General features: G+C 52.0%; 1 protein-coding gene across 2 annotated transcripts; it reads right to left on the bottom strand.

The window, feature by feature from the left end:
• Window positions 1-222: 222 nt before the first annotated feature.
• Window positions 223-11,496, bottom strand: TRIB3 (tribbles pseudokinase 3). 2 transcript variants are annotated; one of them, XM_081255491.1, is made up of 4 exons: window positions 11,272-11,496; window positions 7,589-7,879; window positions 4,199-4,491; window positions 223-1,560 (listed from the first exon to the last, which is right to left on the bottom strand). In XM_081255491.1, the coding sequence occupies exons 2-4, from the start codon at window positions 7,877-7,879 to the stop codon at window positions 1,071-1,073; spliced, it is 1,074 nt and encodes a 357-aa protein (XP_081111617.1). In that variant the 5' UTR covers window positions 11,272-11,496; the 3' UTR covers window positions 223-1,070. The 2 variants fall into 2 exon arrangements, with proteins under 2 accessions (XP_081111617.1, XP_081111618.1); XM_081255492.1 differs by having other exon boundaries at window positions 11,277-11,496.
• Between the last annotated feature and the right edge of the window lie 2,554 nt (window positions 11,497-14,050).

Raw genomic sequence — 14,050 nt, 5'->3', positions numbered from 1 at the left:
TCAGTTACATGCAGCCAAAAAGTATCCTGAGATGCCAAGACATCCAGAAGGAACAGAGGGAATGAGGGAAGACCTACTGGGTCTTCTGTTCTCATGAACCATTCAAGCTGAGATTGACACAGAAGGCCTCTGGCCTTTCACCCTGGGGCTGGTTTGGAGGCAGGGAAAACTCATAAGAGATGGGGAGGAGGAGATGGATGAAATAACCAGGAGAAATGACGGTACTTCATAATTCCTTTATTAGGCACAAGATAAAAACATATACCCATGGCATCCAAAACCCACAATGTTGATATAGGGTCCTGGACCACAAGTGTCCCTAGAACAGAGCTTGGGACTTCTCAGGAGGCCAGGGGACAGAACCTGCCTGATCCCGGCCCAACTCTGGTGCTCAGGTCAGGGGCCACTGAGGTGGACAGGCCTGGCCCTTCACTCCAGGCTACTCTTTGAATTAGATGAAGACCAGCCTCACCATCTGCACTCTTGATCTTCCAGCCCAAATCCTTGGCTCAGGCCTGGATGGAGAAGCCCTTGACCAAGAGGACAGAGCTGCTGGGAGCACAATTCCCAGCATGGTCTGTTCTCTAGAGTCCTGAGTTACAGGGGAGGGGCCTGGAGCCTTTGGCACAGGGATGCTTCCCTTTCTCTGAAAAGGTGCAAGATAGAAAGGCAGCTGGGTTGTTTGTGAAAGGGACTGTCCCATGTCAGAGGTACCTGGGCATCAGCATGAGTGGATGCCAATACCTGCACTGTGGGTGCTCAGTGTAGACACTGCCCGGTGGGCATGGAAAGCGTTGTCAACTCTGTGAGCAGGAGTTTTGTCTCTGTCGTTCACTGCTGTGTTCCCAGCACTGGGAGCGGGGCTTGGCACAGCGAGCTCCCGAGGACTCGGTGAGGCATGAGATCATGTGCACAGGTGTGCGCATCCAGCACACTCCACACACACCTCCTCCTCTCTCCCTCCCAGAAGGCACTTAAGGTTGTTGGCTCAGTTCAAAGAGGCAGGAGAGAGCTTAGAGATACCCCAGCCTCAACTGGCAGTCTGGGGCTGAGAGTCCAGTAGGGTGGCGTTAGCCGTAGAGACACACGTCTCTCTCTCCCTCCTCCTCTGCCTCCTCCAGCCCCAGCCCTTCTGGGACCACCTGGTCAGCCTCGCAGAGGCTGGATCGCGAGGCGGGTGTAGGGATCACATTCTCCCGCAGCCAAGGGTGCAGCAGGATGCCTGAGGCCGTGAGCCGCTCAGCTGGCTCCCTTCGGAGGAGGCAGCGGACCAGGCAGCGGGCCGGGGCTGAGAGGCCCTCGGGCAGGGCAAAGACCCCACGGCGGATCTTGCCAAAGAGCAGGGCAGGCTCTGAGTCCTGGAAGGGGTAGTGGCCAGCCAGCATGGTGAAGAGTGCCACGCCCAGGCTCCAGACGTCTGCTGCCTTGCCGGAGTAGGATGGCTGGGAACTGAGGATCTCGGGGCCCACATAGGCTGGGCACACGTGCTTGTCCCACAAGGAGTCGTCAGGCCCGGTCAGCACACAGGCATCCTCCAGGTTCTCCAGCACCAGCTTTGTCCTGTGCAGGGGGAGAGACAGGGGGTCAGATAGTGGGACCCCCATGCCACCACCCCACATTGTCACACTTAATGGCACCCATTTCCCAAGTGCCTGCTGGCATTTGCCAGACATGAGCCAGTCCTGTGAGGCTGATTAATCCCGTATTACAGATGAGGAAGTCTAGGCTCAGAGAGATTAAGTCATGTCTTAAGGTCACAGAGCAATTAAATTTGAACTAGGACTCTGAGAGGAACACATTTCCCAACTGTCTCTGGGGCGGGGGCCTGGTGTGGGGAGGTGCGTACTCAGGTGGCTGAGGGCATTAAGCCTCTATTAAGCCAGATGCAAACTTAGGGTCTAGGCAGGTAACAAAATTAAAAGTAGGGACTGTGCCAACTATCTCAGCACAAACCCTGCCTAAAAAGGGCACCACTAACAGCATTACAGTCAATATTTGGAGTGTCCACTGCGAACCTGACCCTGGGTTAAGCTTCTACCTGGTGTATGTCATTTCACCCTCATACAACCGATGAGGAAGACACCATTTTGCAGCCACAGGGAGCAGGGCTGGAATTGAATCCTGGCTCTCTCCAGCCCAGAGCCAGCGCTATGAGCTGCTTATGTAGTTCCTAGGTGGCTCCATGGTCCCCTTTTCCACAAGAGAAGTCAGAGGTCATATTTTAATGAAAAAAAATCCCAGCTTTTAAAAAGTTAGCAATCAATTTTATTTATTTTTTTAATTAATTAATTAATTTTGGCTGCGCTGGGTCTTTATTGTGGTGCACGGGCTCTCTAGTTGTGGCGCAGGCTCAGTAGTTGTGCCGTGCGGGCTTAGTTGAGGTATGTGGGATCTTAGTTCCCTGACCAGGGATCGAACGGGGGCCCCCTGCATGGGGAGCGTGAATAACCACTGGATCACCAGGGAAGTCCCTTTTTAAAAAAATTTATTATTTTTTTTTTGGCCGTGCTGCATGGCCTGTGGGATCCCAGTTCCCTGACCAGGGATTGAACTTGGGGCCCCCGCAGTGGAAGCCTAGAGTCCCAACCACTGGACCACCAGCGGATTCCCGCAACCAATTTTAATTAAAAACACAAACAGGAATGTGGGGCAAAAAAAAAAAAAAAAGTGTGTGCAGACCACCATTTGCAACTTCTGCTTTAAATAACTCCCACGGGGCTTCCCTGGTGGCACCGTGGTTAAGAATCCACCTGCCACCGCAGGGGACATGGGTTCGAGCCCTGGTCTGGGACAATCCCACGTGCTGCAGAGCAACTAAGCCCGTGTGCCATAACTACTGAGCTTGCACTCTAGAGCCCGCGAGCCACAGCTACTGAGCCCGCGTGCCACAACTACTGAAGCCCACATGCCTAGAGCCTGTGCTTGGCAACAAGAGAAGCCACCGCAATGAGAAGCCCGCGCACTGCAACAAATAGTAGCTCCCGCTAGCCACAACTAGAGAAAGCCCGCATGCAGCAATGAAGACCCAATGCAGCCAAAAATTAATTAATTAATTATAAATAAATAAATAACTCCCACAGAGCACTCTAGACTACTTTAATAGGAAGCATACTATTACCACTGCTATTAATCTTGTTCCCATGGCACCACTTCCTGGGTGCCTGTCTGAAAACGCTGACTAGTCTTGTGAATCACTGCACAGGGGGTGGGCTGAGGTGTAGCATTATTGGCCCATTTTTCAGATAAAGAAGTCAAGGTTCAGGCAGGTGAAGCCCTTGCTCAAGGACAAATTGCAAGTTAAAAAGTAGAACCAGAATTTGAACCCAGGTTTGTCTGATTCCACCATCCCTCTTCTGATGGTGCTTCTCAAACTATTGCCTTGAAAAGGGAAGAAAGTACTTTTCTCACTTCTGGGTGGTCTGGGGGTGTTGTACTCACCCTAAGTTCAAAATTATTTGAAGCTGTGTATTAGCTTAAAAATCATTATAAAATTTACATTCTACTTCTTACTAAAAGCATGTTCATTTTAGTATAGAATGTAAAAGGAAATAGAAAACCACCCTTAGGCAAACATCCTAGGAATAACTGCTACAGGCAGAAATGGATGGTGGCTGAAATTAGTGGGTGGAAGTTTAAGCAGAAACAGGATATTTACATGCAGAGCCTGAAAGAACCTCAGAGTACTGATTAATTACAAGGTATTGCCCAAGGTATTTACTTTATTATTTTTTTTTAATTTTAATTTTAATTAATTTATTTATTTTGCGGTACGCGGGCCTCTCACTGCTGTGGCCTCTCCCATTGCGGAGCACAGGCTCCGGACGCGCAGGCTCAGCGGCCATGGCTCACGGGCCCAGCCGCTCCGCGGCATGTGGGATCCTCCCGGACCGGGGCACGAACCCGCGTCCCCTGAATCGGCAGGCGGACTCTCAACCACTGCGCCACCAGGGAAGCTCCCAAGGTATTTATTAATTGTAAATGGTAAATTAGGAAACTTCCAGTGGAGAAACTTGGCAGAAGCCACCTTAACCGAAGATTGAGGTTAACATCACAGCAATCCGTATCAGCAGCCCGTATCTCCTGATAGGATAGGCTGAGAAGGCCCTATGGCTTCTGTGGTATTCTTGCCAAAAATGCATAACCTCAATCTAACTGTGACCAGAACATCAGTCAAGGCCTTATCCGTGGCCACGCTCACCTCTCCGGGTCAGTAAAGACGAAGCGCTGCAGCTTGAGGTCGCGCAGGACCAGCCCGTGCTGGTGGCAGTGCGCCAGGATGGCGGCCATCTGGCGGAAGAGCGCTGCGGCCTCGGGCTCCAGGAGGCGCCGCCGGCGGCGCACCAAGCTGTGCATGTCCCCATGCGGCCGCGGGAAGAAGGCATAGAGGTGCCGCGTGCCTGTCAGGACTTCCACCGGCCGGGCCACATGGCAGTGGTGGGGCAGCCGCAAGTAGGGCTCCAGCACCGCCAGGGCCTCGCAGGCCGGGTACACCTGTTGGGAGCCCGGTGTGAATACGGGTGGGGACCCCGTGGGGCCCAGGTCGGCCTTGCAGCCAGTCACAGCCAACCCTTTAGACACTACTGTGTGCTGGGCCTTGTGCCCCAGCGCTTCAGCAGCAGGTCACTCAATCCTGACCAAGCGGAGGGCCACATGGCCAGCAAGGGACAGGGCTGGGATTGAATCCCTGTTCTCCATCATCTGTGCTCTTAGCTGTGAGCTCATGTGGCCTCAAACCTCAGATAATTAAAAATAACAGGTAACCTGAACAAAAATAACCCCCCAGAGGGAGTCCAAAAGAGCAGATAATGCAGAAGTAACTCATCCTTCTCCTCATCATCAATATGGCTACCATTCTCTAGGATTCACTGCCCACCCACCCTTTCCTTTATTCCACAAGCAGGCATTGAATGCCTACCTGTACCAGCCACTGGGGCGCTAACTTGACTGACAGCCATGGTCCCTGCCCTCCTGGTGCCCATAGTCCAATACATGAGACAGTAAACAGGCCAAAAAAACTAAATACTTACAAATTCTGATAAGAATTGCAAAGGAATGCTGGAATAAAGAGTATTCTGGCAGGGGGCACCTATTTTAGAAAGTGTAGTCTGGAAGGGACTCTGAGGAAGTGACCTGAATGATTGAGGTGCCCAAGGGATAAGCTTACTAGGTGGGAGGCACAGGCAGTGCAAAGGCCCTGAGGCAGGAAAGAACCTGAGCTGCTCTAGAAACCCAGCCAAAGATCAGTATGGCTGGAGTGGGGTGGGGGAGGAAGGTGGGGCCCGTGGTGAGAGTGGGGAGGTTGTGGGGAAAGATGCTAGGGGCTTTATGGACATTAGATGGAAACCTTGCCATATTCCTGAAAGGATGTTCAGAGGAAGGTGACTTGGAAGCCACACAGCTAATCAGTGGTAGAGCAGCCTACTCACTTTGGTTTATCTGCCTTTAAACACTTTGCTTGTTATTTTGTCTGTGACACACAGAAAATAAAAATAAATAAATAAAGCATATACATATTTAATCCATGAAAAAATGTAAGTAGATGTGTTAAAACAAAACAGTTGGGGTGGCCTGGAGGCAATAATCGAAAAACGGAGACTTTTTTAAAAGTCAGGCCAAGCGCATCCCTGCCTCTGAGCATTTGCACTTGCTTTTCCTGCCACCTGATTGTTCTCCTCTAGATACCCACAGGGCTGGCTCCCCCAGTGCAAGTCGCTGCTCAAAGTCACCTCCTCAGAGAGGTCTTTCTGGACTTCCCAGCTAAGATCACCTTCACCCCCTCCCCTCCCCACTCCCTTCTCTCCCGGCTCCTAGTTTCTCTCCATAGCAGTTAAGATCACCTGACGTATATTTCACTCATTCACCCCCAGCGTGGACTGTGGGGGCAGAGCTTGGTTTACTTTTGAGCCACAGCATGGTACATGGTGCATGGTGCACGGCACGTACAAGTGCTCACTGAGAGTCTGTTGAATTAATGAATAAGGCGATAATCTAGGAAGACAGGATGTAGATCTTTCTACACACTAACCAGAAAAGCCTAGGCAATGTGGAAACAGCAGGTCGGCCCCCACAGTTCACGCTGGACTTAGGAACAGGCACATCCCAGCAGATTTCTTTAAATGTTCCTGAATATCTGGGGCCATGTGAAAGCATGGTGCTTCTGGCTCCAACTTGCCATAGTCGTTCCTCTCAGCATGGACCTCCCTCCCCAGGGGAACAGAAAAAAAAACCTGTGATGCTGCAGGAAGGGGACCCAGAGTTCAGGGGTTCCTTAGAGCACCTGGGGTAGCCCTGGGGACCAGCATCAGGCAGCCCAGAGCCCAGTGTGATGTCCAGGTCTGGCCCTGCCCGCTGCACCCCCATCAGCAGGAGCTGGAGCCACTGTTGCTGCTCCTCCCAGTTGGATGGAGGCTTCAGTCCCTCTGCCTCTCTGTGCCTTCCCAAGGGGACCCAGCCCCCTTCTACCCCTCCTGGTGTACCTGGGTCTCCGTATCCTCCTTACCCCTGCCCACCAGAGCAAACCTGCCCTGCTTGTATCTGAACCACCTGTCCTAGCATGGGGCCCACGGCTCTGGGCTTAACCTGCTTGGGCCCAATCTCAGCTCTGACACCTCTTGGCTTTGTGAGGTGGCAAGTAACCACAGCTTTCTGAACCTCAGAGACTGCCCTCTATCTATAGAATGGGCCCAATAATAGTAACTACCTCATAGACTGTGTGAAGATTAGAGGAGTGATGCAGACTAGACAGTAAATACCTGCCCAGGAAATACCTACGATTATGCTTTCTCATCTCTGTCCTTGTGAGCTGAGACCTGGCAGTGTCCTGTATGGGTCACTTGGCCCTGCCTGTTGCCTGAATTCTGCCAAGAACTCTGATTTCTGTCAGGAACCCTGGACTGTGCCCTAGGATCCAGGCTTGATGCCATGTGGCTTCATGCATGGCCCTTCTCCTCTTGACCTCAGTCTTTCCATCTGTAAAATGGCCACCGGTAGGCCCAATGACCTCCAGGTTCCCAGGAGTTCTGAGGTCTATCATATCTCATCCTACCCTTGTGCAAATACTTTAAATGGCTCCCCACAGCCTAGTGGGAGCTTCTTCCTAATGCTTTCACAACCAGTGGCTGCCAGCTCTCATCTGCTGGCCCTGTCTGCACCCCCTCTCTACTCCGGCCATAATGAACTCCTTTGAATTCTCTGAAGTGCCATGCTCTCACTCCTGTAGGCCTCTGCATAGCTGTTTCCCCTGCCTGGAACTCCCTTCTCCCACTTTTCCCTGGCTGACTCCTACTCAGCCTTTTCTGACTCTGCCTTTGAATATACTAGAGGCTTCTCTGTGCTCTCATAGCCCCTAAGTTCCACCCCAGCAACATTTATCATACTATGGGGCCTAGGCTGTGAATTCCCCCAGGGCTGGGACCATCTGGTTTACCTCTCGGGTTCAGCCCAGCCTGGAGCTTGACAGAGAGCTGGGGATTCACTGGTTGCTTCCCCAATAAAAATAGAACTAAATTAATATAAGGGTCCCTCAGCCCTGGCAATCCTTTCCCAGCCCCCTGTGATGCTCGGGGACAGTGGCCCCTGGGGCATGTACCTTGCAGATGTACTCCGTGCCTGTGGGGCAGTGCAGGGTGCGGTAGGTCCGGCTGCCCTCCTCAGGCTCCAGGAGAACATAGGGTCCAAGCCTGGAGGCAGTGGTCACAGCAGGGGTGTGAACTGGAGCAGGGGGTGGGCTCAGGGGCAGTTGGCAGGAGGGTAGCCTGGGCTGGGGCCCACATCGAGCATGTTTCTGGGTGGGACACTCAGTGTCTAGGTCATCATCCAACTCCAACCGCTTCTTCCTGGAGGGGACACCCTCAGGAACAGCCGGAGAGGTGGCTCGCATCTAGAAAGAAGGGGAGAAAAGCACTAAAGTAAGGCTGCTTGGTGTCCCCTCTTCTCGTCTGCTGGTGGGAGGATACATTGGCACAGCCTTTATGAAGGGTGACTTGGCGGTGTGCATTAAATGGACAAATGCGTATACCCTTGACTGAGTGTCCCACTTCTGGGAATTTATCCTCCAATTTAAATGCCTACCAAAAAATTAAATATGTGAAAGGCTGCTAATCAGAGCCTTATGTCTAACAGCAAAAAGCAGGAAATTCCCCCAGATGTCCAGCAGTAGAAGACTGGTTAAAATATCATGGTACAGCCACACTGTGGAATACTATACAGCTCTGAAAAAGACCAGGAACTCTCTACATACTGATGCAATGATGCAAGTACAAGGTTATCCCTACAGCCCATATGATAGAAACAATTAAATGCCCATCATTAGGAGACTGGTTAAATACATTATATTTCTCTATATGTGGAACAGTTGTAGCCATATAAAAGACTAAGGAAATTCTTTATGTGCTAATTGGAAAGATCTCCAGAGTGAACTGTTAAGTGAAAAAAAAGTACAGTGGAGAGATGGACTTGACGGTTGGTGAGAGGGAGGAAGAGAGACTTTGCACTGTATCTGTTGAGTGCTGTAGTATAGGCAGCTATTACCTCTGAAAGGTAGGGAGGGATGCAAGGAGGGGGAGGAGGAGTAGGGATGATGAAGGATGATGAATCAATGAAGTGTATACTGAATTTACATATGAATGGATGTTCTGGAATGAATATACTTATTGTCAAGTGAACAAAGCTAGCTGCTGAACAATATACCCAAGATGATCTCATTTATGTAAAAAACCCCACCAGCATGTAATATGATGTATCTGCATATTTGTATTTATAGGTGTGTAAATGCACAGGAAAAGGCCTGGAAGGACCCAGACTAAGTTGGCCACAGTAGCTTCTGGCCTCCTGAGAGACTCCAGGAGAGGAAGGGATTTGGTAGGGAGGCAAGGGAATTTTCAATTTCAATAATTTAAAATAAAGATTCCACATTCATTTAGTGCTTGAGTATTTCAAAACAGATGGAGTGTATTTCTTTTTTAAAATGTGAACTTTGTCTACATGCAGAGTTAGTCCACCAGCCAGCTCAGTTTTACCATCAGGTGAGAATGAGGCAGGGAGGGGAGGTCTCTCAAAGCCCCAAGATTCACTCATCCAACTTCAGAGGAAGCACCCCGCACCCCCACCCCGGGCACAGCTGTGTCACTGTGTGTGTGGTGGGTGGAGGAGAGGGCAAAGGCATGTCAGGGAGGAAAGGTTCTCTCCAGGACCCGTCTGCCCACCCATCCTGGCTCCAGATGAGGAACAAGGAGGCCCAGGTAAGAGGTGTGAGAGGGAGATAGACTTCAGCCATGTGAAGACCTTCCCAACAGTCCTAGGCAGGATTAGGGGGGATCATCACTCAGAGTCAGTTCTCTGACTGAAGCCCATCTCTCCAATCATGCCAAATGCATGGGCTCCCAAATGCATGGGCTGCCTTGGGAGGGAGGGAGCCCCCATCTTGAATGAAAGGCCATAATCCCATCTTGGTAAGAATGCAGTAGGGGGTGACTGTAATCAGATATTCCCTGGATGTCATCCTGGCTCAGACCCTTCCTGGCTGGAGAGCCCTAGGCAAGTTCTTCAAAATACCTGAGGCTCCATTCCCTCATCTGTAAAGTGGATGCAAACCCCATAAGATTTTTGTAATGATGAAATGAAAATACAAATAAATTAACATGGCCCTGTTGCAGGGTAGGTGTCAGGAAATGGTCACTACTGTTGGTTTGTTATTATTATTATTACTCACAGCTGAAGATGCTGAAGTGCTACCCTTGGGAGTCTCAGAAACTTCTGCAGAGATGAGGTTAGGATGACTCTCCTTACTGCACTGGCTATTCAGAGAGTAAAGCAAGATGATCCCTGTCTGTGTAGATGCTTTTTGCCCTGCAAAGCCTGAGACTCCCTGGAGTGGCTCTCCCATGGCCACATCAGCACCCCAGGCTGCTTTTGCCCTATCCAGGGCTCAGAGCCTGGTAGGGCCTGGGATGAGCTCCATTGGACATATGGGGTAACTGAGTCTATAGGTGAACAAGGGAATTTGCATGCCACAGGGCAAGATTAGAATCTCTGCCGTAGGATGGAGGCAGCCCCTAATTTCTACCTCTTGCTGGTCCCTGACACTCCCAGGGGAATAAGGGCGGGTCATACCAAACACACATACTCACACAGCCCAGGGCAGACGGGTGTACACACGCCCCCCCAAAACACACTCTGTCCAAGCCAGCCAGCCAAGGCACACATACAAGGCAGAGAGGGGCACCCACATCATTAAGAGACACACACGTCGCCCTCCACCGGCAAGCGTGCACGCACACGCACACAGAGCTCCCCCAACTATCATACTCACGATTGCAGGACGGATACCAACAAGGTCACACGCCTTGTTGTGGCCCGTCACAGTCTGACCCCCCGCCCACCCCGCCCCCACAGCGAAGGCAGTGGGCGGCCTCGCCCCGTCCTCGGCAGCCGGGATCGGAAGCCGTGGGACAGGAAGCGGCGGAGGGGCGGGGGTCCCGGAGCAGAAGGTTCAGCGGAAACCGAGGGCCGGCGAGGGGCCTGGGAGGGGCGGGCAAAGGGAAGGAGGCTGGGCCCCTGGGCTGAGATAAGAGGCCTCGCCCCACACCCCAGAATCAACAGGTACAACACACACAGTCGGCAACAACCGAATACGCGCGCATCCTACAGCTCGCAAACCGGTAGCCGTCAGGCCCGTCACACCCGTGGCCCATGCCCTCGCGCCGCGTCCTGGCTGCCTTGACCCTGCGCCACCACCACCCCCCGCCCACGGGCACCGCCGTCCCCGCACGGCCTGCACCTGCCGCCCGGTGCTCAGCCCTCCGCATAGCTCGCAAGGTCCCCGGGGACACAGCACCAACCGGACCCCACTGGCCCACGCGGACCCCAGCAGATCCGCACGGACACATCCCACAGGTAGACAGGCTCCCCCCGGCCCCCAGTGACCCCATAGACCTCCCCGCACCCAGCCACACAACTCCCCTGCCCGTCCCACACTCACACAAATGCGGACACTACACACCCTCCGCCCCCGGGACACGCTGCCACGCCCCGCGGGTACGCATCCTCCCGCCAGCCTGATCGGCCACGCTCGGCGACCCCACGCCCTGCGGGGCCGCGTCACCTGGGCCCGGCGGGAACACTCAGCCCAGGTCGCTCCCCGGACCGTAGGTTTCCTTAAAAGTTGTGTGTGTGTGTGTGTGTGTACGTGTGACACGCGACAACCCCAGCCCCCCGAGGCTCCCGGCCGCCCCTCAGCCCCTCCGGCCGCAGCCTCCCGCCCCCGCCGGGTACCCTGCCCTCGCGCGCGACGGAGTCCTGGCGCCGGCCAAGCTCAGAGTCCCCAGGCACCCCTGGGTGGCCCGCGCTGCTCCGTCGTGGCTGAGCTCGGCTCCGGGTCGGGCTCTGGCTTCGGTCCCCGGCAGCCGGACGCGTGCGGAGCCGCCGCCGCTTCCGCTGCGAATGTCTCGGGGGCGCCAAGCGCCGGGCTACAGCTCCAGCCCGGGTGATGTAAACCTGAGCAATTCAGCCACCGCCAGATGCCCTCAGGCCCGGGATTGCACCATCCCCTGAGCCCCGCCCCCCGGGGTCACCTCCGAGCGCGCCCCGCCCCACCCCTTCCGTGCGGTCCGCTTGCGGTCCCGGAACCCGTCCCGGCCCTCTAGGGGTGTCTTGTTTCCACCCCCGCCCCCTGCCTACCCCTCCCGCCCCGTGCTCGAAGATTCAAAGCGATGCCGGTGGCTGGCTCTCCCTATCACCTTGGAAAAAGCATTTTGCTTTTCTGAGTCTCAGTTTTCCCATCTGTGAAATAGAAGAACGTCCTTCTTTCTCAGGATGGGGCGGAGGAGAAAAACAGCAAGCCGTGACAGTTTTCTGGGTGTCCCCCCCTCCCCGCGGTAATAAAGCACTTGCCCACCATTGCTTTATTAAACGTTTAGGAGAACCCTGGGCAGGCAGGAAGCTCCATTCTCCCCCATTCTACTAAGGGGCAGCCTGAGGCCCAGGTATGGGAAAGCAACCCAGGAGCTTTGCAAAGACCACAGACTTAGGAGCTGACTCTGGGCTCAACAGAACCATTGTGGTGCCCTGGAGAGGCCTGGGTTCTGGTGGGCTTCACAGCACTCATTTAATAGAGGCACTGCAGCCTGGTAGTTAAGAGCAAGTCCCCTGGAACCGGCCTGCCTAAGTGTGCTCAGACTCTAACTCTGCCCAGACCCACTGTGCCCAGACCCACTGTGCTACCTCAGGAAATGGATTAAATAAGTTAACAAATGTTAAAGGCTTAGAATGCGTGGCACATGGTAGATGCTCAGTAAACAGAGTGGAGACAGTGGAGGCTCAGAGAGGGATGGCACCCATAACAGGACTTGCACCCCAGGGGTGGGAAGCCCAGGTGCCACTCACTGTTTGGTGAAGCATCCCTGTGCAGCCCCGGGGGTCCCATCCCTTTAAGGCCTTGATGTCTGAATTCACCAGTGTCGAAAAGTAACTCCTCCATGCAGAGGTTGATGGGAGGCAGGTGGAGTCACCTTTGTTTCCTTGGTTGCAGAACTCCAGGGACCAGCTCACCTGTGTCTCAGAGCCTTCAGGGCACACCAGGGGGTTCTGGGATCTCATTTAACCCTGGAGACTCCCATGCCTGGGAGGGATGAATGAACTCATTTTCTACACCAGGACCTAGACTCAGGTGGACACTCCCACAGCTGTAGGGGGCAAGGAAAGGCTGGGATGTTGTATTCCCAGCACCTCTCTGAAGCCAGACTGTGGCTGCATTTGCTTATACATTCCTAACTTTGTTTCATGCTGTGTCAGACCCTGTTCTAAGTGCTGGGAACTCAGCAGTGACAAGACTGACTCATCCCTGCCCTCATGGATCTTATAAATAAGTGGGGAAACAGACCATTCTCAGGAAAATAAAATCAATAAACCAAGATCATTTAAAATAGGCCATGCATCATGTATCTTCTTTAATAAATTGCATAAATTTATTCTCTATCAGATATGACTGAGGGCTGGCTATTTTCAGTAGGGCTCATCAGGAAGGTGATGTTTAAACTAAGGTCTTAAGGAAGAGAAGGGGTGAGGAGTGCAAAGATGTGAGAGGAGATGGAGGAAAGAGTAAGTGCAAAGGCCCTGGGGCACTTAAGGAACTGTGAAAAGGGCAATGTCACTTCTATTCTATAGGTGAGTCAAGGTGAGGGGCTTACCCATGACCACCCAGCTTATTATATGAAGCAGATTTGAGATTTGAAACTGGGGCAGCTGATTCCAGTGCCCACAATGTCCAGGGACATTTCACAATCTTTGCAACCCAGAAGCCTCCTCCAAGACTTGTGGGTATGGTCACTGGAACTGTACCTTGGGCATGGACCCCAGGTTTGGGGACCTTATCACTGTTAGGGGTATCAAATCCCAATTCTTTACACCAGCACTTTTCAATAGCACATAACAAAACCAAATATGTAGTTTCAGATTTTCTAGTTATGCATTAAAGAAGCATAAAAAGAAACAGGTGAAATTAATTTTAATAATATAGTTTATTTAATCCAATACATATATAGCATATTATAATTTCAACAGATAGTAAAAAATTGTTAATGAGACAACCTAAATTTTTTTCATACTAATATCTTCAAAATCTGGCATATATTTTACGCTTAGTTTGGACACAAATCAGCATGGAAGCTAAATTGTCAGTGGTTAAAGTAAAATTGTCAGTGGATAAAGAATGTTAAAGTATAAAACAATTAAGTTTTGTTTAATGGAGAAAATGTTTTACCTGTTTTAAAATTAAAATTAAAAAAAAATGAAAAATTCAGTTCCTCAGTCACCCTATACACACTTTAAATGGTCAATAGCCACCTGCGGCAAATGGCTACCATACAGAGTAACACCACCCTAGACCAAGAATCCCTGGCACAGGGTCCAGCAAGTACAGCAAAGAAGTGAAGAGCCTGTTGGGTCTACAACAAAGATGCCTAATAGCCTTGAGCCTCAGCTTCTCCATCTATAAAATGGGATTAATTATACCTTCCTTGCATTGTTGTCTTCAGGATTAAATGATTAAATGTAC

This window comes from Mesoplodon bidens, assembly GCF_964165515.1.
Source record: "Mesoplodon bidens genome assembly, chromosome: 15".
Classification (NCBI taxonomy): Eukaryota; Metazoa; Chordata; class Mammalia; order Artiodactyla; family Ziphiidae; genus Mesoplodon; species Mesoplodon bidens.
Note: the sequence above shows the minus strand (reverse complement) of the source record. Positions and strands in the feature narration are given on the sequence as shown.